The sequence below is a fragment of the Buceros rhinoceros genome, unplaced genomic scaffold, assembly GCF_000710305.1.
Source record: "Buceros rhinoceros silvestris isolate BGI_N320 unplaced genomic scaffold, ASM71030v1 scaffold13752, whole genome shotgun sequence".
NCBI lineage: Eukaryota > Metazoa > Chordata > Aves > Bucerotiformes > Bucerotidae > Buceros > Buceros rhinoceros.
Window position 1 is genome coordinate 64,834 of NW_010400202.1, and position 27,276 is coordinate 92,109.

The 27,276-nt window shown below is 51.1% G+C and overlaps 1 protein-coding gene across 1 annotated transcript in view; it reads right to left on the reverse strand.

Annotated features, from left to right (window-relative positions):
* The window catches only part of LGR6 (leucine-rich repeat containing G protein-coupled receptor 6), a gene marked incomplete at its 5' end in the record, with an annotated part of 88,922 nt that overhangs the window by 50,057 nt on the left and 11,589 nt on the right, over positions 1-27,276 (reverse strand). The window contains one exon of the mRNA XM_010131767.1: positions 16,649-16,720. Coding sequence (XP_010130069.1) covers positions 16,649-16,720 — 72 coding nt within the window. The remainder of the gene's footprint in view (positions 1-16,648; positions 16,721-27,276) is intronic.

Below are 27,276 nucleotides of genomic sequence, written 5' to 3' on the forward strand. Positions count from 1 at the left end.
TGGCAGCTCTGGAGAGCCAAAGGAACCTTTGTGGAGGGGAAAGGAAGTCTTGGGCAGAGCAGTGTCAGGTAGGTGTCGCGTGGGGGCAGGGTTAAGAGCCCAGCTCGCCTTTGAAGAGCCACTTTGTTGCTCTGAGTATGTTCTGTATTCGATGAAGGTTTGAGGAGGAATTGCCAGCCTTCTTGCTAGGAACAGTCCAGAGATGATACGAGGATAAAAAATATTCCTAGAAGGAATGAAGCAGATAGGGAAGTCCTCTTCTAATGAGAAAAGGTCAAGATTGGGAGGTTCCTCCTTTCCAATGTGCAGAAGATAAGCCAATGCAATCAGTGCAGCCATTCAGGAGGGTGGGGTGGTGGAGGGGCTACGTGCAGTTGCCAGCGCAGCGAGCACATCCTAAGTGTTGTATTAACTCCAACAGGTCGGGCTATAACCTTTGGTTTCCTCTCCCAGCAGTTTCTAAGAACTGTCTGGTTCCAAGAACTGCTTCCAGAGCGATTTGGAGGATGTGCAAGTGCATCTCCTGGCCCTCTGTCAGCACATGCGTCCCGCTGTCTGTAACATGACTGGCAGAAGCACACGGCAGCAGATAACCAGAAACGGTCTCTCTGTTCCCTCACAGATGGATGCAAATCTCAGTCTATGTCTGGCAGAAGCGACTTTGCCCGTGTCTTTTGGTTCCTTCTGGCTGTGGGGATTTACAGGGGATGCTGAAGCCTGGAAACCAGTGATGATGCACAAGGCCATGCTGTCAGGAGCTATCCTGACTTCTGCTGCTGTTCTCTCTTCCTTGCCCACAGCGGAGCCGGTAATACCCAGCTGTCGGGATGCCTTAGACAAACCAGTGCAGTGACCAGTCTGCAGTGTGGCCTCTGTGGTGTTCCTCCATTGCCCACCACCCAGTCACAAGGGGACAGTGGGACCTCAGGCTCCAGCCCGTCCTCTCTGCATTTTTTGTAATATATTGGGCTATTGTTTCCCTTGACAATGTTGGGGAAGACTTGCCACCAAAGATCGTGTGCTGGGTTGGGTGGTGCTGGGTTGGGCTCTTCTCACTCCAGGGGAGCTCCTCTGCGTCTTGATTGTCTGGCAGCAGCAGAACATACGACATGAAGAAAAGCCTCGAAGGAGTGAGGACTGACCGGGCAGCAGTGGGAGGAAGAGCTGTAGGAGGAAGGAGGAAGCAGGAAGCTGCCCACCCCTCCCTGAGAACATCCCTTTGTCAGGGAGCGAGGTGCTCGCTGTCTTCCCTAGCCCCAACGTGCATGTGTGTTGGCTGAACAGAGCTGATCTCACCAGAACAGTCTAATTGGTGCCTTCAGGCAATCATGTCTCTCTTCCTGTCTGAGTTTATCTTGAAAGGCTCAATTGAGTTACCTTCTATCCCATAATAGGATCCAAGTTCCTTGTAGTAACATAAGAAGGAGATGATGTCACTGCAGCTACACTTCTCTGATAACTTACTAATGACTGGGGCCAACACCTCGGCTCCTTTCTCAGGCAGAACTCCCAGACACACTGAGTCAGTACCTGGCGCGGGAGCTCTGGGGGAACTCGCTGTGCAAGGAGCTGAGGGTGCACCGAGGGAGGATGGCTCTGGGACCCCTGCAAAGCACCCTGCTCGAAGGTGGTTTGTCCCCCTGTGCCCCGCTCCCCTGCAAGGCAGTTCCATGTGTGCTGCTCTTTCTGCCAGGCACAGCACCCAAGGGGGCCTGGACATGCAGAGGCAGGAGGTTCTGGGTTGCTGAGGCTGCCCAGATAACTCAGGTGAAGAGCAAGGGCTTCTTCCATCAACTGATACCAAACGGGGTAGGAGAAAGGCAGCAGGGGCTCAGCTAATCTGGATGGTGGGAATTTCTGCTTTTCCTGTCGTGTCCTTGAGCTCCTAACTTCCTGCAGATACAGCAGGAGAAGGGACCTGCTGGAGCGGGGTCCAGAGGAGGCCACGCAAATCATCAGAGGGCTGGAACTTCTCTGCGGTAGGACAAGGAGTGATAACTTAAACTAAAAGAAGGGAGACTTAGATTAGATATAAGGAAGAAATTTTGTAGAATGAGGGTGGTGAAACACTGGCCCAGGTTGTCCAGAGAGGTGATAGAAGCCCCATCCCTGGAACCATTCCAGGTCAGATTGGATGGGGCCCTAAGCAACCTGTAATGTCCCTGCTCACAGCAGGGGGGTTGGACTGGATGACCTTTGAAGGTCCCTTCCGACCCAAACCGTTCTATGAACGACACATTATTGAGCAGGTAAAACACTTGGTCTCACATGTCTGCTCCAACAGCTGGCCTCTGCCCCAGAGAGCTCACAGCCCTCAAGCAAGACTCACAAGAGTTCTCTAGCTCCATTTCCGGCCTGAAAACTTGTGAAAACCATCTCAAGCAGTGATTGAATGTTCAAGAAGCAAACATGTTCCCAGCTGGCTGTGGAACAGGACCTGGTGGAAAAGTTTGCAGGGCTGTGTTTGGACTGCGATGAGTCGTCACTGCTGAGTTACTGGGACAGGTCCCTCTGGGAAGCCCTCCATGAGGGATGCTCAGGAAATGAAATCAGAGCAATACCTAGACTCCACACAAAGTGCCTTTGGTGCAGACAAGAGGGCTTTGTTATCCCCAGTCACAGACACCTCCAAAATCCCTCGGGTCAGAACCGTGCAAGAAGGATTGCCAAAATCTCCGCACAGCTACAGAAACTGCTGACAGTTGGGCAGCTGCACTCCACGGCTGTGCCAACTCCCCGACCAACCCTCTCCCTGGGTGCCTGGCATTGTCCCCCTTGCCCATGGTGCCAGGCTTAGGGAAATGGAGGAGGTCAGGAAGCAGCCATGGGCTAAACAGCGTGGCTCAGAGCCCACCAAGCAGTGTGGGTCCTGCGTATTTGCTGGGAAATGTGGTGTTTGTCAAGCACACAAGCTAGCTGGAAAAGAGGAAGGAGAGCAGGTCTCAGGTCAGAAGGAACAGGACACACTTCTCTCTGGGAGAGGGGCTCTGAACAGGGTATGGCACCTTGAGAGATCCCCAGGGCCAAGCATGTCCTGGGACATAAACCCCAGCTCACGTGTTGAACGCATGGGGCTGAGAGCTAGACCAGATCCATCACAAGGTCCCCGTCTGACAGTGGGGATCTGCCGGGGTGTCACAGCTGGGTTCACACCTGCCTTTCGCCATCCACTCTCCACACATGGAGACAGGGCTCTAGATGTCCAGGCTGTGGTGTTTGGCTCAGGCAATGATTGCTAGACCAGTAGTTATTTTGAATTAATGGGCACTTGGGTGGGGGCTTCCTCATGTTGTTCAGATGCCAGACAGCACCCTGGTGTGTTTGAGTTCCTCCTTGTGCTGGTTGATCACCCACAGGATCCCCCGGGACCTGCCAATGCAGCCAGCTTTGTTTTAGAGATTAGATAGCCCTCACCCTTATAGCTCGTCAACTATACTGGGGAGAAGCACTGGCCTTTGCTGAAAGCCTCGATGCTCATGAATGTGATGCATCACTTCTCACTGAACACGCGTGACCCTCAGCTGTCCAGATGTTGTCCTGGAGAGCAGTGCACAACAGCTGTCCATCTCACCAGGACCCGAGGCCCTAGGGCTCGGCCCCCTCACAAGCTACCAGGCTGTTTCAAGCAGTATGGCAGCCACGAGCCCTCCAGAGCCAACACAGAGGGACTGAGACTGGCTGAGGGGATCCCGCATGGGCCAGACAAAGCAAGGTTTGGGCCATACCATGGCTGCAGGGCCCTGGAAGGCTCCTCTGCTTGGGCGGGCAGCTGGAGCTGCCTTCGAGGTGTAGCAGTGATGGGTGAGAACAGGGCACAGATTGCTTGGCTGTGGTTCGGAGATGTTCGGTGCCCTTGCTCTGCTCAGTAGGACCCTGGACCAGTTGCTTGGTTTTTCTTTGCCTCCTCTTTCCTCCCTACAAAGGGAACAGGAGCTTTGCCCTGCCCTGCAAGGGGCTCTGAAGGGAGCTGCTGCCCTTCAAGAGCAGATAGCACTGCAGATGCCTATTAGAAGATGGCTTAGACCATCTACAGCCTGGGCTGGCAGGAACCTCACAGATCATGACACAGCTCCTCCTGCCAAAGATACCTTGTCTGACAGTCTGTCATGCATAGGGCTGGCTCCTGCTGATCCTAAAATCTTGTTTATGTGCATCACGTCACTCGGATAAAAGTTAACTTACTGTTTATCCTACCCACACAGCTAGTGATTCCTTCACCTTACCTCAGGAGACGAGACACTTCTGTGTTTTTTATCTCTGAGTCTCACTAGATTGACCATGCTCCCATCTGCCTTGCCATGGGAGGAACTTCTTGAAGGCCACAGGATTATTAAAAAGGAAGAGAGTTAAAGATGAGAGAAAGCTAATGTGTCACAGAGAACTAAATGCTGCATAGGTGGTGTCACCTTAAATACACTGTTCATTTCTTAGTTGCTTCCTATCTTCAGTTCACCTGAAACACAGAATTGTTTTGGGTGAAGAGACCTTCCAGCTACTTGAGTCCCCCCATTCCCCCAGCACTGCCAGGTCCCCACTGCCCCCTGTCCCTCAGCAGCACCTCCACACGGCTGGGAAACCCCTCCAGGGATGGGGACTTCACCACTGCCCTGGGCAGCCTGGGACACGCCTGCACAACGTCAACGGGACAGAAATGGCTCCTCAGGGACAACCTCAACCTCCCCTGGAAACAACTGGAGGCCATTTCATCCTGTCGCTTGTTCCTGGGGAGAAGAGATCGACTCCCACTTCACTCCACCCTCCTGTCAGGGAGTTGTCAGAGCCAGAAGGTCTCCCTGGAGCCTCCTTTGCTCCAGGCTCAACCCCCCCAGGTCCCTCAGCCGCTCCTCAGTGCATTGTGCTCCAGAGCCTGGACCAGCTTCATTGCCCTTCTCTGAACATGCTGCAGCCCCTCAATGTCCTTCTGGGGATGAGGGGCCCAAAAGCTTCTCTGGGGTTCATCAGGAGTGCTTACACTTTCAATGCATTTAACATCTGGGACCCATCTTCCTTTTGCACTGACACATCTACTGTACATAACATCTGGGACCCATCTTCCCTGCTATGAGGCTGTATCTACTGTGTGTAACATCTGGGACCCATTGTCCATCTCCTCAATTGAGTTGTCACTGGGGAAACACAGCATGTCCTGGGTACTCTTGTGTGTAAGCAAGTGAGTTCAGGTTCATGAGTGCCCACAATGAAGGTCAATGGGAACCACATTGGAACTTACTCTATGACTCAGGTGTGAGTGTGGACTGTGGATGTGAGCTGTGATTATGATTTCTTTAGTGTCTCCGATGTTCTAGGCACTGGGAGGGCAATCAAGACAGCACTTCTGACAAGTGCCTCTTCCTGAGCCTGAGGTGGCAACTGACAGCGCGTACGAGAGGGGTGTGAAGGTGGAAATAAGTTTCTGTTCTTGTCAGACTCTCTTCTGAGGAAATGGTGGATGCTGCAGTCCTTGCAGTGTGGGCAGAGAAAACGCAGACAAGCAACCACCAGTTCCAGCTTGTGTGAATGATCTCTTGAATGTTTATCTAAATGGAGCTCCTGGTTGCCCCACTGGATCATTAGCAGCCAATGGAAGAAAGTTTGGAGGTGACTACAGTACACGAAGGGCACGGCTGTGTAGGTGTAACCTCTGCCATGCTGCTGGACAAATACAGCTCAAGCCACCCAGGCTGTGACCTCTTCACTTGGGAGCAGCGCTGGTGAACCCTGGAGGTGCTGGGGCACGGCGAGGGTGTCGGTCAGTATCACCCCCTTCCAAGTCTGGCCAACCACAAGCTCAATGAATGGGAAAATCAGAAAGCGAAGGCTCAAGAGAGGGATTTACTCAGGGCATCATCATAAACATGATGACCCAGGATCACTGGGAGCTGAAGAGCCTCCTCTCTACACATTCCAGGGAAGAATTTCCAAAGCTGTAAAGAGATGAAACTGCTGCTCTTTCATGTTGTGTGCACAGGTAAGGCATCTGATGCTGCCAGCTGTAGACTTCCTGCATCTGCTGACACCGTTCCTGGGAGGAGATAGCAATTTATGCAGACACCTATTTTTCTGTATTATTTGCTAGTTCTGCCACGTGATAAAATAAGCCAGAGGGACTAGAGTTCGCTAAACCTTTAACTGTTAAACAGTCTGATAAACAACACGACACTCTCATCTTCCAGGGACACTCACAAGCATGAGCCCTTTGGACATTTCCTTTCCCTAAACTTCACAACATCCCATTGCTCAAAGCTGGGGAGTGATGGGTGAAGGACAAATGGAGGCAGGGATTTACTGGGGCACTGCTGAAGAGAACCGTTCCTCAAGGATGGTGCATGAAACAGCTTGTGTATGTCCTCTGAATCTTCCTCTCAATAAAAAGCTATTGAGTCCATTGTAGTGGGTAAACCACGTGGCACTTCATGCTTAGCAGGAATTGCCCCAATTTGACAAGCTGAGTTCCTCCTACTGACAGGAAAAAAACATGTCTATCCTGTCCCCATGCCATAAGTCTTCCTCATTTCTGACTTGCCCCCAGGACAATGGCTACAAATTCAGACACGTCCAGCTCTGGAGTGCAGAGAAGTCCCTCTCTAGTTCATGGGTAAGCTGCTCCTTGCGCTTGCGTTTTTGGCCAAGATGATCTCCTCTGATAGGCTTCTCTGAGGGCTACAAAAGTGTGTGCTGGGTCATGTGCATAGGACTGTGGTGGAGGAGGGATGCTCAGCTCAATGCTCTGATGGTGTGTTCGCTTGATAATCTTTTTTTGCCGGGGAGGTGGGTAGAGAGGCATTTTTTTTTCTCTCCAGGGGTAGGAAAAACACATCTTTCTCAGCCTGCTTCACACAGGACTTGAAACCAGTTATGGAGTCTTTCCATAGCCAGAAGAGGAAACCAGAGTCCTCCAGAGTGTGATTCATCCCCCCAGGCAGGGCTCTGAGATAATAAAGATGATTCAGCCTGTGAAGATGCTGATCATTTTCCACTGCCTGGCTGAGATGAGTAATATCTAGATGGCTATGGACAGAGGAGACAAATCCACCTGGTCTGCCCGAGGGAGATGTGGGCACAGCAGAAGCTTTCCTGAAGGGAATGATGGTTGTGTAGTGAGGCCATGGAGGATGACTCAGAAGAATTTGATTTCCTTCCTGGTGGTATCTTAGGATCTCCCACCAGGAGGGAAGCTTCTAGTGCTCCAGTCACAGCGGAGGCACAAAGACACCAGCCTCCTGGCCCCAGCCACTTGACTTCTCACCCAGGCTGCCCTGTTATAATGCCAGATAACAGCATGGCTGATCCCACTTCTTTTCTTTGAGGGCTGCAAAGGGGAGGCTGTGAAGCTGCTTGTTGGGTCCTACCAAGGGCTCAGTGACTAAGACACAGTTTTTGCCCCTATAGAAGAAGTTGATGAATTGGATGTGGTAGACATCTGCTCTTGGCCCAGTCTAGACTTTTTTCTTTGTAGAAATGCCATTAAACACTTGAAATGCCAAAACAGAGACCTGGCTTCTGGACAGAACTCCACTGACTTATTTGTACTCTGCTCCAGCGCTGGTTGCTGAGAAGAGGTGCCTCAGGGAAAAGGGGATTTCGGAGATGGGACAGGAAGGTTTTGAGCAGCATGTCCTCTAGATCAGAAGCAACATCTTTAGCATGCTGTCAGCACTGTGACACGTCTTGCTCTCTCTTTCTTGTCACACACATGCTTTTTGCTGCGAAGTGGTCTGTCATGGGTGAAATTCCAGGTCCTGTGCTCTCAATCACCAAGGAAGCTCTTGCGGTTGCTTTGTTTCGGGCTGTCTCCAGATTCATTGTTGAGGACCGCTCTTTCCTGATCTCTTTTTCATTGTGCTCCAGACTCTGTAGCCAATAAATCACGTTACAGGACTGAGGTGGTCTTGCCAGGAGAGAACTTTGACGCCAACAGATTGTAAGTCACTGCCATGTCATGTTGACTTCCAGATTTCCGATTCTGCCATAGCTTTTATCCTCCAAACACCCGATGGAAACACCACCTTTCTTCAATCTTACTGCAGCACACGTGATTTATAGAGAGAATACTGCCGTTAACAGCAAACTGTCAAATCTCAAACAGATCAAAGAAGTGGAACGAAGAATGAGTTGACTGAGCTCTTCAGGCCATGCTGATTCCAAAGTCTTTTTTTTTCCCCTTCTGTTGTAAGAATTTATGTTTGTGAGAATCTGATCAGGTGGGAAGAGCTTTCCTTCTTTGTTGACATCAAAGTCCACATGTTCTCAAATTGCTATAAGTCATTCTTTGCATTTTAATCTCTGGCCATATGTATAAAAATAATTACCTGCCCTGAGGGACAGGGGATGAAGCAGTCTTTATCGCATTTCTATGACTCCAAAAGGTCCCTGCTAACGATACCAGAGAAGTGGCAAACCAGTGGGTTGGAGGAACTGGATTAATTAGAGGTAAATTTAACCTGTATGCAGGGAGTGCACGTCAGGATGATTTAGTGCTAAGAGATTACAAATCAGGTAACACTGGAGCGACAGCAGAATATAAAATATAATGGGAAATTATATTTGTAGAAAACATGAAAATGCTTCCAGTGTTTTTAAGAACAATGTATATGACGCAGTTTGTCCTCCGGGTTGCATCCCGACAGCTGCTGAAGGCATTGAATCCTTCTGCAGGCCAGATGTGAAGCGGACAGACACTACTGTCACATAAGTGTCTGGAATGGGAAGGTAATGTAAGCAGGACCAGTGCTGATGGGACTGGAGTTCTTCCCAGGGAGACTGTGACTGACTTCAGCTGAGAACAACAGATCTGTGGCAGAGGGGCAAGTGAATCCTTGAGGAGGCAAATATTTCAGAGGGATGCAGTGAACAAAGACTGTGAGGGAGAAAGGAGAACTAAAATGAGAGCAAGGACAGGATCCCAGGGAATAGGACCTCTTGGACTGTTGCCCACAACCTGTGTATGGTTGAAGTGGCGATGGCTAACATCGAACTGGGCATGTCAGCCACCAGACGGCAGAAAATGGTTTACTCTAGGTGGTTGACACATGCTGACATGGAGGGAAGGTCTGTTGCTTATCTGCAGTTGCTTCCCTGACGTGCTGCACACACAAAGACTTGCCAAGAGACGGAAGACAGATGGAGACACAGTCACAGGTTTTTTTCCTGGGTCCATAGGGAAAACGTGCCATCAAACCCAACAGCAAGAGAGCTGATGCTCTGGGGCTACAGGGCTAATAACCTGCTCTCAGGGGCTGTAGCAGCTGTGGTGCATCTTGCCAGGGGTACAAGAGGAAACTCAGAGTGTGTTGTGGAAGGGTGGCAAGAAGAGCCCAGCCTCATGTTACAGGATCTTAAGGCTTTGTTCCTCACGAAGGGAAGAGCTGCTACTGGGGAAGTGGAGTGCTGCAGAGCGGGAAGTGGGGCGTGACTGAGAGGTAGGAGAGACTGATGGCAGAGGAGGAGGAGAATGCAATGGGGAGAGCTGTCAAAAAGTGGCTGGGAACCATTCTCCAAGTCTCATGTGCCACACTTGGTTTCAGTGCTCGCAAATCATAGAATCACAGAATCATCTGGTTGGAAGAGACCTTTAAGATCATCAAGCCCAACCGTTCCGCGAACAATGCCAGGGTCCCTAAACCATGTCCCTCAGCACCACGTCCACACGGTTGGGAAATCCCTCCAGGGATGGGGACTCCACCACCTCCCTGAGCAGCCTGTTCCAGGGCTTCACAAGGATGAGGAAAGCTGTGATGTTCTGAGGGCACCACATAGCCACCCATACTGGAAGAGCTCTGACACTCTTCTGGCTGGCACGAACCCCCTCTTCCCCCTCCAAACTGCTGTGGACAACACCCACCCAGAGGAGCCAGACATGCTAAGCACCATCCCAAAGTGCTGATTTGCAAGGAACTCCAGAAAGAGCCAGCCGTTCTCATCACTTTCCATAAGTATTTGAAAAAGAAAGCCCAAGAGTTTATCTTGATCTCTTAATCCATCGGGTTGCTTTTCTCTTTGCTTTCTCTACCTCTACAAGGCTGGTAATTATAATTTATAGCACCTGCTTCCTTTGAAATGCCTTGGACTCCTTCTAGCTGGCAGAGGAACAGACACAGTGCCCATCTGCTTTAGGTAAGTGCTCACAAACCACAAAGTTGTTAATTAGACTGACACACGACTCTTCCAGCATACACATGGTGTGCTGTTACTGCACCTATAAACTGCTGGTAACCAGATACGTTGCAAGGGGATCACAACGGGATCAGAGCATTACGCAAAGCCTTGGCACCCCTTGCAGGGCTCAGAGCGTTGCCATCAGGTGTGCATGTTCTCTCTAATCCTCCCCGCTGGGCTTCCCAACATGCTTCCCAGATAAAGAAAGCCTGCTGGGAAGCAGCTCCCTCACACTTGGAAGGAGGCTCAGTCTCCAGAGCTTTGTATTCTCTTCCGAAATCCAAATTCCTCTTCATATTCATCTGGGGATCCCTGCCAAGGTCTCAGGTCTCCTTCCTGACAGCTCAGGCTCCAGGCAGTAATGCCTCCACATCCTGTAGCTGACAGGGAGCAGGGCAGGTCTGGTGCTGATCTCAGAGGCATGGCTGCACCTTCAGAGGAGCTGTGATGAGGACTGTTTGTAGGAGGTATGTCTGATGTGGATGAGGGTATTTGGATGGCTTTGACACTGGCCTCCTCAGGCTGGCTGGCATCCGTGGGGCAGAGTGAATCACGGACACCTCTGGTCGGGAAATGCTGAGCCCCCATGGCAGTTGCCTCCCTCTGGAGAGGGAGTGGCTCAGACCACGAGGAGCCTCTGAGGAGTGACACCTGGTCACACCCAGTAAGCTCACCTGAAGCAGCCAGGTCAGCAGCGTTGGGTCAGCATGTGAAGTGTTGGGGAATGGGTGTCCTAGACCTACTGATGCCCTTGACAAGAAATTATGTTGAATGACCAGAAACCTCCACCTGGTTTGCCAGTCTTCCCAGCACCTGCGTTAGGGTTTGCAGGAGGAAGAGCTCTGTTACTGTGTTTGAAATATTATTTGCCAAAACTCAGGACTGTGTCTTCCTTGATTAGAAAAGGTGTGTGGGGATCAGACAGGGCAATGGGAACACCCTTGTGGAGAGTATCCACGGGGGAACACCCTGACTCTCTCATCTCACCTAAACTTGCCTGAATCTAAAGTCATTTTTTTGGCACTCTGTCTGTCCTGGGAAGGGCTGGAACTTCAGTTCCCTGAGAGCCAGTATGCCTCAGCTAGGTTAGTTAAAATCAATGTCCTCCTGTTGCTGGCTCCTGCATGAGAACATGTCTTTTGTTGGTGACACCACACCTGCGCTCCTGAAGCTTATGGGTTGGCAGCTTTGAGAAGGATTCCCTGAAGAGAGATCCTCATCTTAGCCAGGTGAGGAGGGAAGAGCAGGGGCAGATCCACTGCAGGAGAGCAGTGTAAGCATGGTCTTTGTGACACCTGGCCAGTGTTTCTCTTTCCTTGGTTCTGCCCTTCTAGAGACAGATGTGAGAGCAGGACCCAGGCCATGGTAACAGGGAGCCGCTGCTTCCTCTCCCTGGAGGTGGAGTCCTTTGTTCCGGCTGCCACAAAACAAGCTGTGTGGGAAGGCCGTGGGGTGCATGTGCAATGCAAGAGGGCTCTGAGGTGGAACAAGCTTTCCTAGGGGCGAGGTAGCCTGGAGAGCAAAGTTCATGCCCTGACGGTGCCACAGACTCTCTGATCATTCTGGACAGGAGACTCCTACTTCCCTGAGTATCATCCCCCAATGAAAAGGAGGAATAACTTCCCTCTTTGAGTGACATTTATTGGAGTTTCTGTCTGCCTGGACTTTCCTCTCCTTGAGCATGTTTGTACAAGTTGATCTCCTGATGTCAGAGACTCCCAAACTCGCTGCACACTTCCTACCTGGTACCATGACCTCAAAGCGTGCAGACCCTGAGGGGTGGCTGGCTGCCTGCACCATCCATCACCCTCAACCAGCAAGCAGAGGGACTTCAGTACAGCTCTGATCATGCCTCATGCATGGGACCCCAGTCTGGACACCAACAGTGCAGCAAAAGGACCCAGGAGTTCAATCCCAAGAGCTGCCTAGGCTTGGGTGCGTGTGTTCTTTCTCAGTGGGCCTCTTCTCTGAATGCTTGAAAGAGAGGACAGCTGCCACCTTTGGAGCCCATTGGAGTTTTTTGATCATTATTTTTTGCTTTCCAATTCCTTCGACACTTTAGGTGTTTGCTGCATTTCAGCTCTTACACAGTTCTGTGCAGGCAGTAAATACCAACCTCTCTCTGTCCCACAGCAGCTACAAGCATCTCCTTCCAACCCACTTTTTGGCCACCTCATCCCTTGGATGGCCTGCTAAGTCCTACTGGTAGAGCTACGCTCAAAGCAGTTGTTCTCAGTTTCCACCAAGTTTGGTCACTTCTGCTGGAAACATGAGAGAAGACTCGTGTATCGAGAAGACTGTTTTTCCTCTCCTGCCTCAGCTTGTCTGTAAGAGATACAGACTTTCCCTTCAAACTGCCTGAATCCCACAACGACAAACGTGGACATCAAATGCAAATATCTGAAAGAGCAAGAAAATAACCAGCACACAACCCCTCTCTGTCTGCTGCAGCTGTCTGTTCCACCCCACTCCTGCTGGCTCCTATTTTCACCCCACTGTGCAGCTGTGTTGCCAGCTTGCAAAGCGGGTCGTTAATATCCCACGAAGTGCCATACAAGTCCAGTAACTCATGAACTGTCATGATGTGCCATAAAGCCACTCCCCCTTCTGAACGGCAAAAAAATAGCATCTGGGCAACACGAGTACAATGGGTCTCAGATGGCCTGACCAGTAACACCTGGAAACCATGCTGTGGGTGACCTATGGGTATTCCAGGCTGGCTCATTTTTTGGCAACAAATACACAGGAGCCTCATAAATTTGTGGAAAATGACTCAGATATTTGAAAAAGAGGAAAAAAATATCTCTAACACAGACCTATACTGGAGTTCTTGGCCTGAGGTCATGGTAGCACCAGTGAAAACCAAGCAGAGCGTTTTAGCTCTGTATCTGTCTTAAGACACAGGGACAGTCCACACTGTGCCCTCCTGTTCTCCAAATCAAGTCTCATTTATCTTTACAGAGCATTTCCCTGATTACCTGGGAAGGAAAAGGTGGCACAGAAGAGCATCTCTAAATGCGAGCTAGAAGGAGAATGGCAAGACTCGGCAAGCTCTGGGTTCTCCCTTGGGGGAGCAGCACAGGATGGAGACTCGGGATGAAAGCAGGTTGTGCTTGCACCAGGGTGAGACCCAGCAGTGGTACAATCTCATAAGACATGCTGTGTGTCTTCAGAAAAGTCCCCATAGACCCAGAGCAGGGCTGTGCCTCATGGCCATGCTGGGCTTTGTCACCAGACATGGTTCTTGGGCCTTCACCACGCCCAAGAGTTCTCTGTTGTACAGTTTCTGTATCGAGGAGAAACTGCAAATCATCATCTTGTTCTGCCTGTGCTCTCCACACTTTCAAGTGGCCAAGCTAGAGACAGACAGGGCTTGGTGCAGTGCTGATGTGAGGCAGAGCTGGCTTGTGCCTGTCCTCTCAGAGAAAAACTGTCTTGGAGAACAACTACCTTCAGCAGTCTGCATACTGAGGGCAGGTTTTACTGCAGCCTGTTGGTGATCTGCCATCGGGGTCTTTCTGAGAGGCACCTTCTGCCCATCTTCTAACCAGGTAGCTCAGATGGAGTTCTCCATCATGTGGGACCCTTCTGAAACTTTTGCTCTCTGAGACTGTCCCCTGATTTGAAGAGTTGACCCTGCCTTAGGAACACAGCATGACAAAGCAGCTGTAAGGGACCTGGCTGATCTCTTACACATTTACCCTGAATTCTCGTAAGCACAGAAAGAACAGGATGGGTGAGGTGGGTTCACCGATGTGAGACCTACAGAAGATACTACTGTTTTGGTGTTTGCTTTTTGACACTGAAACTTCTCCCCTGGAGCTTTTAATCTTTCCTACGGTCTGTCCCAAACACTTCCTCTCTGGTGACTGGTGGTTGTACACCACAATTGTGCCATTGCAGTCTTGAATGAAGCATGGAAACACCTTGATGTGGCAAGTGGCACCAGGACAATCCTACTCCTGACTTCGCTGTTGCCCTAGGGAAGATCACTTTGCCTTCCCAGGGTCGTGTTATTCTTGCCAGTGCTGTGCAAGCACTGACAGTGAGCAAACTCTCCGGAAAACACTTCTGCAGGTGCAGCTGGAGATGACTCTGTGCAGCTGTTATTATCCGAATGGGGACAGATTCACAGCAGCCTGCCCCATGTCTGCCACTTCACCCACCAGCTCACACTGGATGAGTGGCCTCAAAGTTCTCTAAGAGCAGGTACCTCTGTGTTGATTCAAGATAAGCCATTCTGCCTGTGACAGATGCACTTGACCCCCCTCCTTAACCAAGCCAGCAATAGTTTGGTGTGGGCTTCAAAGGAAACTCCTCTAGGAAACCGCAAAAGAGCAGAGTGGACAAAGTTGTGGATACAAGGAGTCTCGTGTGTGCTTTTCCCATTGTATGCAATGTGACTACAAGCCAACCACTCTGCCCCATAAATGTGACAGTCTAAGTGAGACTTCTCTGAGCTGTCCATGCACGGCAGCGTGGCTGCATGGCAGCGATGTCCAGCTCTAGCCTCTGTGTAAATCATTCCAAATCAATTCTAACTCAGTTTTTCCTTGTCTCTTTCCTCTGTGTAGTAAGTAAGAAGGTAACCTTGTCATCGAACTCTCTTAAGTTCCACTTTTACAGACCCTTTAAGTGATCTAAAATATTCATCCGTGACACTCTCAGCTTGAGTCTTAAATGAAGCCCAAAAGTGCTGTGAGCCGTTTCTTAGAGTGTCTTGCATTTCTGGTGTGCCAGCTGGTGTTTCAGTGGGGGTTGTTTACTGAGGGGATGGACCTCTCAGCACCAGCTGAGGTGCCCATCCATGAGCAGTGTGTGCTTCAGGCCGGGTCACCCCAGAGCAGTCATGCCTTCAGGCAGTTGAACCTTCAGAAGCAAATGTTGGATTATCCAGCCATGGGCCTGGTGGCACTGGTTGTCACAGACTTTGGGCATAGGAGAAACAGGCTGAGGGGAGAAAGAAGCATTCCTGGGGCAGCCCCATTGAAGTGACCTTTGATGTCACATTCCCCTTGAAAGGGAAGTCACTTGGAAAACAATCTAATCTCCAGATCCCTGGTGAGGAGAGTCTTGACTCTGGCTCTGGTCGTTATGTCAACACATTTTAGTAACAGCTACAACCATGAGCCAATGATATTTCAGATCTCCCTGGCAGAAAGAACATTCATATCCTGCACAGCCAAGACCCCCATTGCAAATTAGTATTTAAATTCATATTTACAGAAACTTCTGCTTGGTGCCGGGAGGGCCACACATGGAGAACTGTGCCCGTTTTGGGGATGCACAGTGTAAAAGGATGAAGAGGAACCCAAATGGAAGATGGGCCCAGTGGAGGGCTGACAGCTGCGTCAGGGTCCCAGAGCACTTACCCATGTGTAGAGGTGGAAGGAACTGGGATGTTTTCACCTGGCAGAAAAGATGCTAAGAGGAGATCTGCTAGTGACCCATAACTAAAGACGATGGAGCCAAGCTCTTCTGGGTGGTTTCAAGTGATCAAACAAAGAATAATGTCCACAAATTGCACTCCAGGAGTTTTAGGTTGGACTTGAGGAAAAGCTTCTTCCCCAGGAAGAGCAGCCCCGGGCCAGGTCACCAGTACAAGGGGAATCTCCATGACTAGAGGGTTTCAAAGTTTGGATAGACAAAGCTGCAACTGCACCACCTAGTACTGGTGATAGTCCTGCTCCAAGCAGGAGACTGGCCTGGAGACCCCCAGAAACGCTCCCAGCCAACGTTTCTATGATAAAAAGACACAGTAAGACTAAGACTGGAGTTAAGGATTAGGGTTAAGGTTAGTTTTTCCATAGTCATCCCAATTCAGAAGGCTTCAGCAGTGCTGCTTACTCCAGCTGGGTGCCGACCAAACAGACCACCCCTAAATTCAGTTGGCGCTACCAGCATCTGATCGCAGGAGTGTCCATACTCAGAAAACTGCCAATATTTGAGTGATGTGTGGTTTTTAGTGAACACAGGAGTACCAACCTGCTGCGGATAGCGTTACTTTAAAGGAAAAGCATGATCGCAGCCTCAGCTTCTCGTGGCTGAATCCCTAAAAGCGGTTTAAAGCATTTCCAGCCCGACACAACCTGGGTAAAAGTGCCCAACTCACATGCTGACAGACCAGAGTGTCCTCTGTGCTGCCTGGCAGGTCCCTTCCCCACTGCGGTCCACAGTGGAGAGGACAGAGCCTCTTCTGGGTGGATATTTTCCAGCATTCCTTGAAATATGCATTGTCGCTTCTGGCCTTTTCATCACGCCGTGCACATGGGGAGCTGTGATTTCAACATCCTTTACCAAGACACTGTTCTTTCCTTGAAAACTGCCCTCCCTCCCTCCTGCCCTAAGTGACAGTAATCTTTGCTGTAATTGGAAAAGAAAAAGAAGAAGGGACGGAACCTCCTTGACAAAGGAACTAATGACTCAAATGCTGGGAAGCCCGGGGGCCACCAAGAGACTGCACGGCTCACAGTGTTGGTTCTTAATGACTTACAGAGATTGGAGGTTTGGAAGATCTCTCAGTGCCTCTGCAGGGATGTGACTCAGCTGATTGTTCTGCAGCATCCTATAATTAGAAAAAAGAAAACTTTGTTAAAATAAAAAAAGCCTGACACGAAGTGGAGGATGTTGCTGCTTGTTTCTGAAGCTGTCCTGGACTCTCATTGGAAAGTGAAAGGGTTGGAAAGCCCATGCTGGTCACCCAGGGCTCTTAAGCAAGCTCGCAGGCTGCTGGCAGATGACCTGTGGTCAAGGCTGACCCAGGATCCTGCAGCAGAGGGTCCCGGGGTGAGTTTGGTGCTGTGGTGGAGCATCTACCGGGACAATGTGACCATAAAGAGGTCTCTCCACCACGCTCTGCATCTGTTAGTCCAGAGCAATACCAGTGCTCTCAGTTGAGCTCTCCTGTGTTTATACTTGTGTCTGACATCCTTCTGCCAGTGCATGTCAGTGGTGGTGACCTCTGCAGGGTCTGTGGAAACCAGCCTGTAGGCAGGTGTCTTATTCAACTTGTGGGACAGCTGCAAACACAACGCATGAGGAGCCCCTCCGTAGCTGTTCGCTGAGCAGCTTCACAGCATTGACTCAGCTTGCAGCAGTGACTGGAGCTGCTGTGGAATAAACCCAAGCCAGCCCAGGGGCTTCAGAGAAAGCAGGTGGCTGGAGCTGTTGGGCTGAACAGGCAGGACCCAGGAGGACTTCTCAGAAATGGAATTGAACGCAGGGCATGGAGAAGGCGAAGGCCGTGGACACCAAGGTAACTGCACAAGTGACTGGAGAGGAGGAGCCAATGGGTGGCAGTGCTTCTGCCCCAGGGACGGGTGTCTGACAGGCTCAAGTGATTGAGGGAGGGGAGACCCCAGAGGTCTGGAGAGACTCTGGAGGACCCCAGAGGTATTTCTGACCTCGTCAGCCACTGACCTCTCTCTGTGACATCCTGAAGTACCACACATGTGAGCTTACTGGTTTTATCATCTCTGCATCTCTGGAAAGACTAAGACCAGCCTCTGTCCTGAACCTACTTGTTCCTCCCAGAACTGGGACATCACGGGCACATGCTCCTTTGGATGAGAAAGACATCCCAGCGTGGTGCTGGGCTGGGGAAAGTGCCTAAAGAAATGAATGTTTTGCATATCTGAGACTCCTATATCCAAAATCAGCAGGGAGTGGTTGGAGATGACACAAAGAGGCAAATGGCTCTTAGGGGCCTTTTGTAATTACCACCAGTGTCAGAGGGACAGCGCATGGCCAGAGTATTGAGGGGCAGCCCTGATACAAGCAAGAAACTTTCCGATTGCTGTGACTACTGGCTTTATTACGGAGGATTCAGAGGTCTGCTGTGAAAGGAAGGTTGGGAAAAGACAATTGCAGAGACAAACTTCGAAAAGGGGACGCTATAGGCCACAGAACTCTTTGATTTCTGGATGAAAATGGGGCATTACAATTAAATTATTCGAATGCATGCAGAAGAAAAAGCAGGGAAACAATCAGCTGTCAGAAGCAGCTAGTGAAGAATGAGCTGTGCCGGATCTGTTTTCCTCTATATGGGGTAAGAGGCCATGAGAATGGAGACGAAAATATAGACATCATGTACCATGACTTGAGCTTTACTTCACAGAATCACAGAACCATTTGGGTTAGAAAAGCCCTTTAAACTCCTCAAGTCCCCCCATTCTCCCAGCACTGCCAGGTCCCCACTGACCCCTGTCCCTCAGCAGCACCTCCACATGGCTGGGAAACCCCTCCAGGGATGGGCACTCCACCACCTCCTTTCAGTAAGTGTTAAATGCTGGCATGAGGTGCAGGAGAGAAGACTGGTTTGATGCAGTACAAAAAGGCAGCAGACAGGGCATCCTCAAATTAATAAATGATTCCTGCTTAAATGAAGAACATGTTTAAGGGTCCACAAAATCTCTCCTGGGGATGACATTAACATTATTGCTAAGGACCCGGATGGCAGCTGGGAGGGGAAGGTCATTTCCTCTGCTGACAACACGGGGCTGCACTAGGCTCCTTGCATGTATGAGGAGGAGTGCAGAGATTGGTTAAAAAATGCAGGACGCTGCAGGGAGATGAAAGGCTCCATGGATGGACATGATAACTGGCTGGGCTTGGGACTGCAGCCCTGTTGCAGCTCCTGGAGCTGTTGCGGAAACCAGGAGACCTGAGGCAAGACAGTTGCTCTTGAGAGAGTGCAGAGAGTCTGTGGCTACATGGGGGTGTGAGGAGCAGGACATCAGCCGTGACCCTTCTGCTCCTTTTGATGCTGGGCAGCTTTGGCCAGAACATGCTGTCCCATCTGGGACCTGTCCTGCAGGACATGGCACAGCAGGAGAACAGCAGAGGACAATGGGCAAGAGGATGAGGAAAGGCCCAATGCTCACCTGTGGGGAAACTAAACGAGAAATTATAGGGGTGGTGGAGGAACGTAATTGGGCTAATTTGGTCTAGAAGACAAAAGGCTCACGAGGCAGCGTGGGAACGTCAGGCACGGAGAGGTGCAGGCGCTCACTCCTCACTAGTGGGGCAGGGCAGGGCTGGGCGTGTTTGAAGTGGCTCCCTCTGCCCATGCCCTCCTCCTGCATCTCCTCTGCAAAACTGGCCCATGGGCAGCACAAGTGGCCCAAGTGTCCTGGTGCATGCAAAGGGCAATGTGGGCCGCAGGCACTTCGGCAGTCTCAAATCCCTTCTCCATCGAATCCTCATTTTCTTCTGATCACCCTGTCCCACCACCCCCACCATCCTGCCATTCTCCAAATGCCTCCCCTCTTCACCTTCCCAGGGGATCTTCTCACTGCTTGCTCTGCGTGGACAGGGGTCAAGTGCAGGGACCATGGAGCACCACAAGCTTCCTCGCTGGTGCACCCAGAGCCTGTTCCTGCAGGGTGCATGCTGCAAGGCTGGTGGGACCCCTCTGAGAGCACCATCACCCATCGAGGGTTGTGTGACTGCTGTGATCTGTGCCCTGGCAAGTCCTTGATCGTTGGCCCATCTCCTCCTACGCTTGAGAAAGGGAAAAGCCCCAGGGATCACTCTCATGAGTGCTCTCCGCAGCCCACTGCGGGGGGGAAGTTCATCAAGGTGGACAGCTGTCACACAAGGGCCAATACAACTTCTGAGGCTCCTGCTCCAGCATATGGATTTGTTTCCGTAGCCAAGGTGTGCTGGGGAGATGAAACATGGGGTCCTGCAGCCCAGTGAGGTAGAAAACCAATTCAGGTCTGTTAAAAACCCGAGGATGCACAGCTGAACACAGAGTCATACAGAGTGGGGCTTTAGGAAGTGCTCTTGGGGTCTTGGTGGGGCACCCACTGGATCTCAGTGACGCTATGAAATCTGAGCCCGGTGTTCAGAGTTGATCAGTGGAAGGATCTGGAGTCAACACTAAAGCTAAACCCATTGTCATATAACTGCTGGGTCCTCCTGACTCCTATCTATTACAAGTCCCTTCTCCAACAAATAAAACAGACCAAGAGACTTTCCAGACCACCATTAGCATGGACTAGCTCCAAAACAAAGCCGTTTTGGTGCAGGCAGACAGTAGTTAAGGAAGATGCTTCGGAGACCTCTGTAACCACTGGAGGGCCGGACAGTGCTGTTTCTCACAACCAGGCAGCTAGAGACATTCCAGGTGCTGCGACAGGGACAAGAAGCAGTGCTTCTTCACATGGCACATCATTACTCCAATAACTCAGCATCAGAGCATGACACAGAGAGGCCAAAAAATGGTTCCAAACAGATAATTAAGATAATTAAGATAATTAAGATAAATTAGATAATTTTCTATGGACGGGGCCACCCTGATGTTAAACAAGTTCATTCAGCTTTAAGCTTAGGAAAGCCTCAGCTCTGCTCACTGGGTGCTGAGGCTTGAGTTGGAAAAGACATGCTGCATCTACCACTGGATGTCCCAGGATGGCTCTTCTTACGGGCTGGTATTAAGGACAACCCCTGTCAGGCCCCTGGTCATCGGAGTCAATTCTTACATGTCATGTTAAACCATTCTTGAACATTTTTTTTTTTTTTTGTATAAAAGGCCCTTTCAACAACAACATAGAGCATGATTTGGCAAGCGTTTGAATAATTGTTCCAAGATCTGGGGGATGATGCCAAGGAGGTCCATACACACTAGCAAGGGCACATCTTTTCGTGGTGGCATCTGGTTCCTTGGGCTACCCTGTACTGTGATGCTCAGGCACTGCTACAAAAGGAAGATGGCAAAAGGGTTGAGAGGACAGCAGGACACCTGGAGAGTTGGGACAGGGTCACAGGGTCCCTCTCTAAGTGGTGGTATTTTCCCTTTTTGGATGTTGGTCTTGTGTAAGATGGAGGAGGACAATGCTGTAGCTCACTGGGAGAGCACCCACAGCAGGAGTCCTGGGCTCCAGGACAGCTCCAAGGATGCCTGGTATGTTCTGCATTAAGGGGTCACTGCATGACTTGTGTGAACAGCCTTGTGAAGAGGGAACAACTCCATAAACCAGTCACCTTCTGACTTCATGCCCGGGAAAGCCTCCAATGTGCCCTGTCCCTGTCCCAGTGCCCTGTCCCTGTCCCTGTCCTCTGTCTATATTCATGCTGCTCCAAGGAAGGGAGCCTGCGTTCCAAGGTATGTGCATGCAGGATGGTGCAAGGATCTGCATCAGGATCCTGGGTACACTGCAGGGTGACTGAGTGAGGCACAGATATGGTCTGTGAACCTGGACTTCAGCCCACAAGATCACAGCAACCACAGCAATGGCCTCAGCTTCTCTCCATCAGCATTTGTCTTTGCTCCTGCCTCTCCACCAGCTCCTGGCTCCAACTCAAACAAAATTCCTGGACTTCACCAGCTCTCCTACTGAAAGCTGCAGCTTCACAGCAGCCTAGAGTCAATCTAAGTCAGAGCTTGACTTGTTGCACCTAAGGAGCAATCTCACCAGCTACCAGCCCTGTGCCCACTCCGGTTGGTGCAGTTTCTCAGGTGCTGGGTGCAGTTTTCTGTCTTCAAGCAGTGGTATCAATAAGATACTACAGAGCTGCTACAGAGCTGTGCAGCTTGAGAAGCCACTATGAAATCCAACACCAGCCCCTTTGGACAAGCTGAGGACAGTGATGAACATGACAAGCAAAGGCCAGCGAGTGCTCAAAACCAAGTCCGGCTGGTGCACCGTCACCTTGGGTCAGCACTGTTCTTACTGGAGCTTGCCGACACTGGCAGACATGGACACACAACCTGCTCTCCACAGCAGTCTGACTGGAACCAGCATAAATCACAACTCCTCAGAGGTCATGTTTTTTTTTCAAAAGTAGGAGGATTGTTTGTTGGCGGAGACCACACCTGAACGACCAGAAAAATGCTGGGATGAGATCCCATCACACCAGGATCCTTGCACAAGACAGTCTTAGCAGACTTACAGCCCTCAGAGGTACAGGCCTGTGCATGATAAAATGTCCCCATCTTGGGAGGCTGAAGTGACTCAGCCAGCACAGTCAAAAGGCTGTTATTGCTTGAGGCAGCTGTGCCTGGAGCCTGTGCATGGGGATTAAAGACATTCCAACATCTGCGTGTTCCTCTTTCCTCCCCATGGGAGCGTCTCTTGGATGTGCCACACCGTTCCCTTTGTCTTAGAGCGATTTCTCTTCTGCGCAGGCTCAAGGTTTTCAAAGAGGTGGGATCTGTGTGGGGATTCCTGAAGTGTCCCAAGCCACCTGCAAACCTGTCATCCTGGGGCAACACGGGCTTTTTGGTGATGTTTTTTGATGATGCAAGTTCACAAGCCAGGCTAGTCAGCACCTCTCCTGGGCCACCTGAGATGCTGCCATTGCGGCTCAGAGTGGGAAGAGATGAGGGACCGGTGGGAGTAGCCATTGGGTGGGGTCTACCTGGCCAGGAGATGTGGCACGGGCAGAGCAAGGCCACTCTTGTCAGGCTCACTCCAGCCTACCTGTTGAAGACTGGCCATGGGCAGCACCGGGGCAGCGTGTGGGTGGGAGTGGCTGCGGGCAGCACTGGGTGAACACGTTTGTGCAGGCAGGTGCTGGGCAGCACTGACACCACCATCTGTGCAGGCAGGCTGTGGGCAGTGCTGGGTCTGCACGCTCACGCAGACTGGTCAAGGCTTGTTGAGGAGGGGAGCAGCGGGGTGTGCCACCCCAGCTGGCTGCTGTGGGTCTGGGGTCTGCAGCCAAGAGGATGCACCCAGGTATTTTGCCCTCTGCATTTTGGGGTGAGGCAGGAGCAGGTTGGGGTGTGTTTTGAGTTGTCCCCTCCAGAGTCTGGTGTGGGATTCCTTCTTGGCTAGTGCTGCAGTGTTCAGCCAGGGAAGTAAGAGGCCTGGCAACCCTGCTTGTGTGGGAGAGCATTTGTTGAGGGATATGTGTGCAAGGATGGGATGTGGTGTGAAGCTGGGGCAGCACAAGCTCAGCCATGTGGCCAGCTGGGATTGATGCTTCTTGGCTGATGGAGCTCCAGCCAGGGCACTCAGACGTGAGGGGCATCCAGGCAGCTCTTGAGGAGATCTGGAAGGATGGGGAAGTCTCCAGTTTTCCAGTGACTCTAACTAAGCAGCATCTTCTGACACTCTAGAAAGCTCCAAGGCTGGAAGCATGGACTAAGGAGTTACTTTTGCAAGGTAAGGACTTGGCAGAGGAGAAAAACTGCCTAATGATCCTGGCACTGAAGCATAGACCCAGGAGTCTCAGCCTCTATGGGGATGGTGTGGGTCGGCCTTGCTGCAGAGCAGACCCTCTTGGAGAGGTGCACTTTCAAAGTCTCTTTGCAAAGGGATGTACCCATCAGTTGAGAGAACCTCAGAGCACCAGCTGCCGCTGCTGAGCATCCATCACTGTCAGTACACACTCATCTGAGAGAGCCGAGGGGCCACATCTCACCTGGCCTTTGGCTGGGGGCTGGCTCGAGGCTCAGTGCCTGAAGATCTCCGCATATTCCCGTGTCACAATGTTCTGCTGGTGGTGGGGCAGCTTGGCTCTTCACTCGTTCTCTTCCAAGTCTCCCCACACCTGCTTCCTCGGCTGTACCCCGGCATGGTTTCTGCACAGACCTATCTTCATGGCCACTTTCCAGGTGGTTTTTGTGTAGTGAAGCAGCTGGAGGAGGCAGAGCCAAGAATCTGGTCCTGCTTCCAGTAGCTCTGGGATTCACTCTGAAGGCAGAGAGAGGACCATCTGCACAGGCAGGTTTGTGGAGGAATTCCCAGGGTGTTTCCCATCATTTTTAAAACATAAACTAATTCTCTGGAAAGACTGGGAAAGCACCAGGCCCCTTGACAGCCCAAGGTGCGTGCGAGAGTTTCCCTGTGGTCCTGCACGTGACTGCAAACAGCTCTAAGGCTGTAGCACATTACAATAAAATTATGAAAATTTTTACTACACCCTTGTCACCAGAGGTAAGAGCTCTGGTCCTGATGAATCTCCTGAATTCATCTGAAGTCATCTCCTGGATACCTACAGGCTTCAGCTGGTCATGGTTGGGGCAGCTGTGCACAGCTCCAGCCATCCCTGTGGCCTGTCAAACCTCAACCAACCTGTGGCAGAGCACCCACATGTTCTGTCCACACAGTGTGTCCTGAGTATCTCTGGAGCCCTCTGCTCCAAACCCTGCTAGTTCTCTCTTCAGATGTGGGGAATATCTATTTCCTCTCTTACTGCAGCAGATGCTGGTCCTTAAAGGTTTATGTCCATCCTCAGTCACCTCACCCTCAGGATAAGTAGCTTTAGTTGGCTCCTTGTTCCTTTAGTTCATCACCAAACCCCTGATCTTTCTCACTGTTTTTAACTAAAGCAATTTGTTGTTCTGCCTGCCTGCAGAAGGGTCACTGCTGGTGTCTGGTGGCAGGCTGGTCTCCAGCCCAGTGCCTGTCCCGTGGACTTTGCTGGCTGTCAGAGCTCAGAATCCCCAGGGGAGCTCGGTGTATGCCCCAAAGGGTGACTTATCCTTCCTGAGTCCTCTTCTGCCTTGATTTTCAGCAGAGTCAGAATGATTCAGTATAAACTTGATGCTTTGCCTCTATCTGAGGCGAGGAGACAAGACTTTCCTCCCTCTTCCCTTTTTTTTTAATACCTCACATCCCAGCATTTCTCTGATCTTTCGTGCCTCATATGATCTCTGTGTTCCTTCTCCAGACACCTCCTTCAAGATCTGTGTTTTTTTGGTGGAGACTAAAGTGGAGAGAACAGCATATGACTGCAGAGTGGTGGTACTGGTCCTAAGGGAGCACGGACCTGGGCTGCACGGGGAGCAGGACAGGGAGCAGCTCGTGTCGATGAAGCGCTCTGCCCAGTGGAGCTTCCCAGCAGTCCCATAGCATATGGACATAACTGGAGCCAAACTCATGCTCCCACACTCTTCTGTATGCCACATGAGGCCCACCAGTTTACACCAGTTTATAGCTGGTTACCCTCCCCGCCATGTTTTTGTGGTGTCCGTAGTATCCATAATGCCGAATCCTACACATCACTGCAGTTCCCCGTTAGCCTCAGATGGCTCCTACAGGCTTTGGGGCTGAAGTTGCCCATCTCAGTTTCAAAGTGGCAGGTCACATGGAGATCTTGGAGCGCTCAGCTCGACAGAGGGGTCTTGCCCTCAGCAGGCTTGGGTGGGGGTGGAGAAGCACAGCAAGGGAAAGGGAAACTGAGGCATGGCTTGGGAAGTGGGCGGGGATTTTTATCACTCCCAGAGTACAAGGAGCAATGTAAGCCAGACCCATGGTCTCTCTCCAGGCTCTGCTCTCCACCCCTGAGCACAAGACTCTGAGAGAAGGTGCAAGGTGCCCTGCCGTGAGCTGGGAAAGGACACTCTTCCTCCAAGCTCAGTTCCTGCCTTGTTTTTTCCAGTCAGTAAAATGGCGGTAATATCACCTTTCCCCACAGGAGGTTTTGGTGATTTTATTGTGCTGTGGAGGTTATTTTACTGAGGTTGTGGAGCTGCTGTGGAAGGAACCTTGCACTCACACTCCTGTGCTGAGGGGATCAGAAGGAAGGTGGACTGGCCCATGACTCTTCAACAAGCCAGAGCCAGGAAGGACACTTGTTCCCTCTGGTCCCTGGGGACATGAAGCAGATCCTGCTGAGCTGCTGCACAGTCACCAGCCCCAACCATGTCACTGCTGCTGTGACCTGAAGGACCTGAATCACAGGGTGAAGGAAACTCATGGTGGCTTTCACCTGCCTTCTTCAGCACCTTCTGCTTTTTCTCAGACTTTTCTCAGTAGAGGACATCAGTGAGAGTCCTCACCCTTGCCAACAGCCCTTCCAATGTGATTAAGCTCAATGCTTCTAAGGTCTGTCTTGGCAAAATTTCTAGTCCTTTTCCAGCAAATTCCCACAGAGCAGCCTATCTTCTCCTTCTGGCCTCACTCTCACAGTGACAGAGAAATAGATGAGGGTGAATGCCTGCTGTTCCTGCAGGGACACAGGGACCCGCAACTGCATCCACCAATGACCTCATTCCCTGCATCACCGATGACCATGGAGCTCACAGGATCACTACAGAAGGCAACCATAGCATCTCCTACAGCAAGAGCACACGACAGCCCAATGCACCCCCGTGAAAAAGGCAGGAAAGCATCAGAGTCTTTGGAAAGTGAAATGCTCCAGTGAAATGAGGCATGGCAGTGCCCCTGCTTTTAGGATGCAGGAACTTCTTTAAATAAGAGGCTCCTGTTAAGCCCTGGGTGAGCCAGTCACTGTGAGCATCAACCCTTCCTTCCCTGCCTTAGAGCTCTGCCGTTCCTTTGCACAGCACCGTTGGAAAGGTTGGGGTGGGGGAGAGGGGGGATGGGGTGGTGGTGGGTAAGTAAATTCAAGGCAGCGCTGCAGGCAGAGGGTTTGGTGTGACAGCCCAAGTGCCATCACTGGGCACAGCCTGGCTGAGAGCAATACAGGTTGTCCTGAAACATGAGGACACCAAAGAGAGCTCTCACAAGACAGCCTGGAGTAAGCTTCTCCGTGCAAGCAATTCCCAGCTGGAAATGCCCCCATCCTTCAGTCCTCTCCTTGCACTAGGGTCACTTGTGAACATGTCCCTCCCAGTGCTGCCTGCGGCGGAGCACACTGGCTGTCTGTGAGCCCATCTCCACGCGGGTGGCAGGGCAGAGAGAGCACACTCCTCTCCTCGCAGCAACCCTCGGGGAACTGTGCTGGCTCTGGAAGGGAGGCATCGCGCTTGTACTCTGCAGCAGTTGTTACCTGGGCCTGACACAAATAGAAATTAATCAAAAGCAGCTTTGAAAGCTCCTGCGTTCCCGAGTAGAAAGTTCCTCTTATTGAAATTGAGTGGGAGAGCTGCGGTTTTTCCTCCGTTCCTTTGATTTGTTGCCTAATGCAGGGGATGGATAAATCTCTAAGCCCTGAGATTTAGGGCAGGATTCATACTTCACATCTTCAGAAGACGTAGTAAACATCCCTATACTCTCTAATCCTCGGAGCAGGTTTGTACCTGCTCTCTCTGTATAAACTGGACCAGCTACAACAATTTCACATTGTGGCTGAGTTCAAAACATCCCCTTGGGGATGAAATGTTTACTGCAGGAGATATTTAAGATGGTTCCTGAAAGGGAGAAAGGGACTCCCACCTCAACACCCTGCACAGCCCCTGCAGGACTGTCACACAGATGCAGAAAG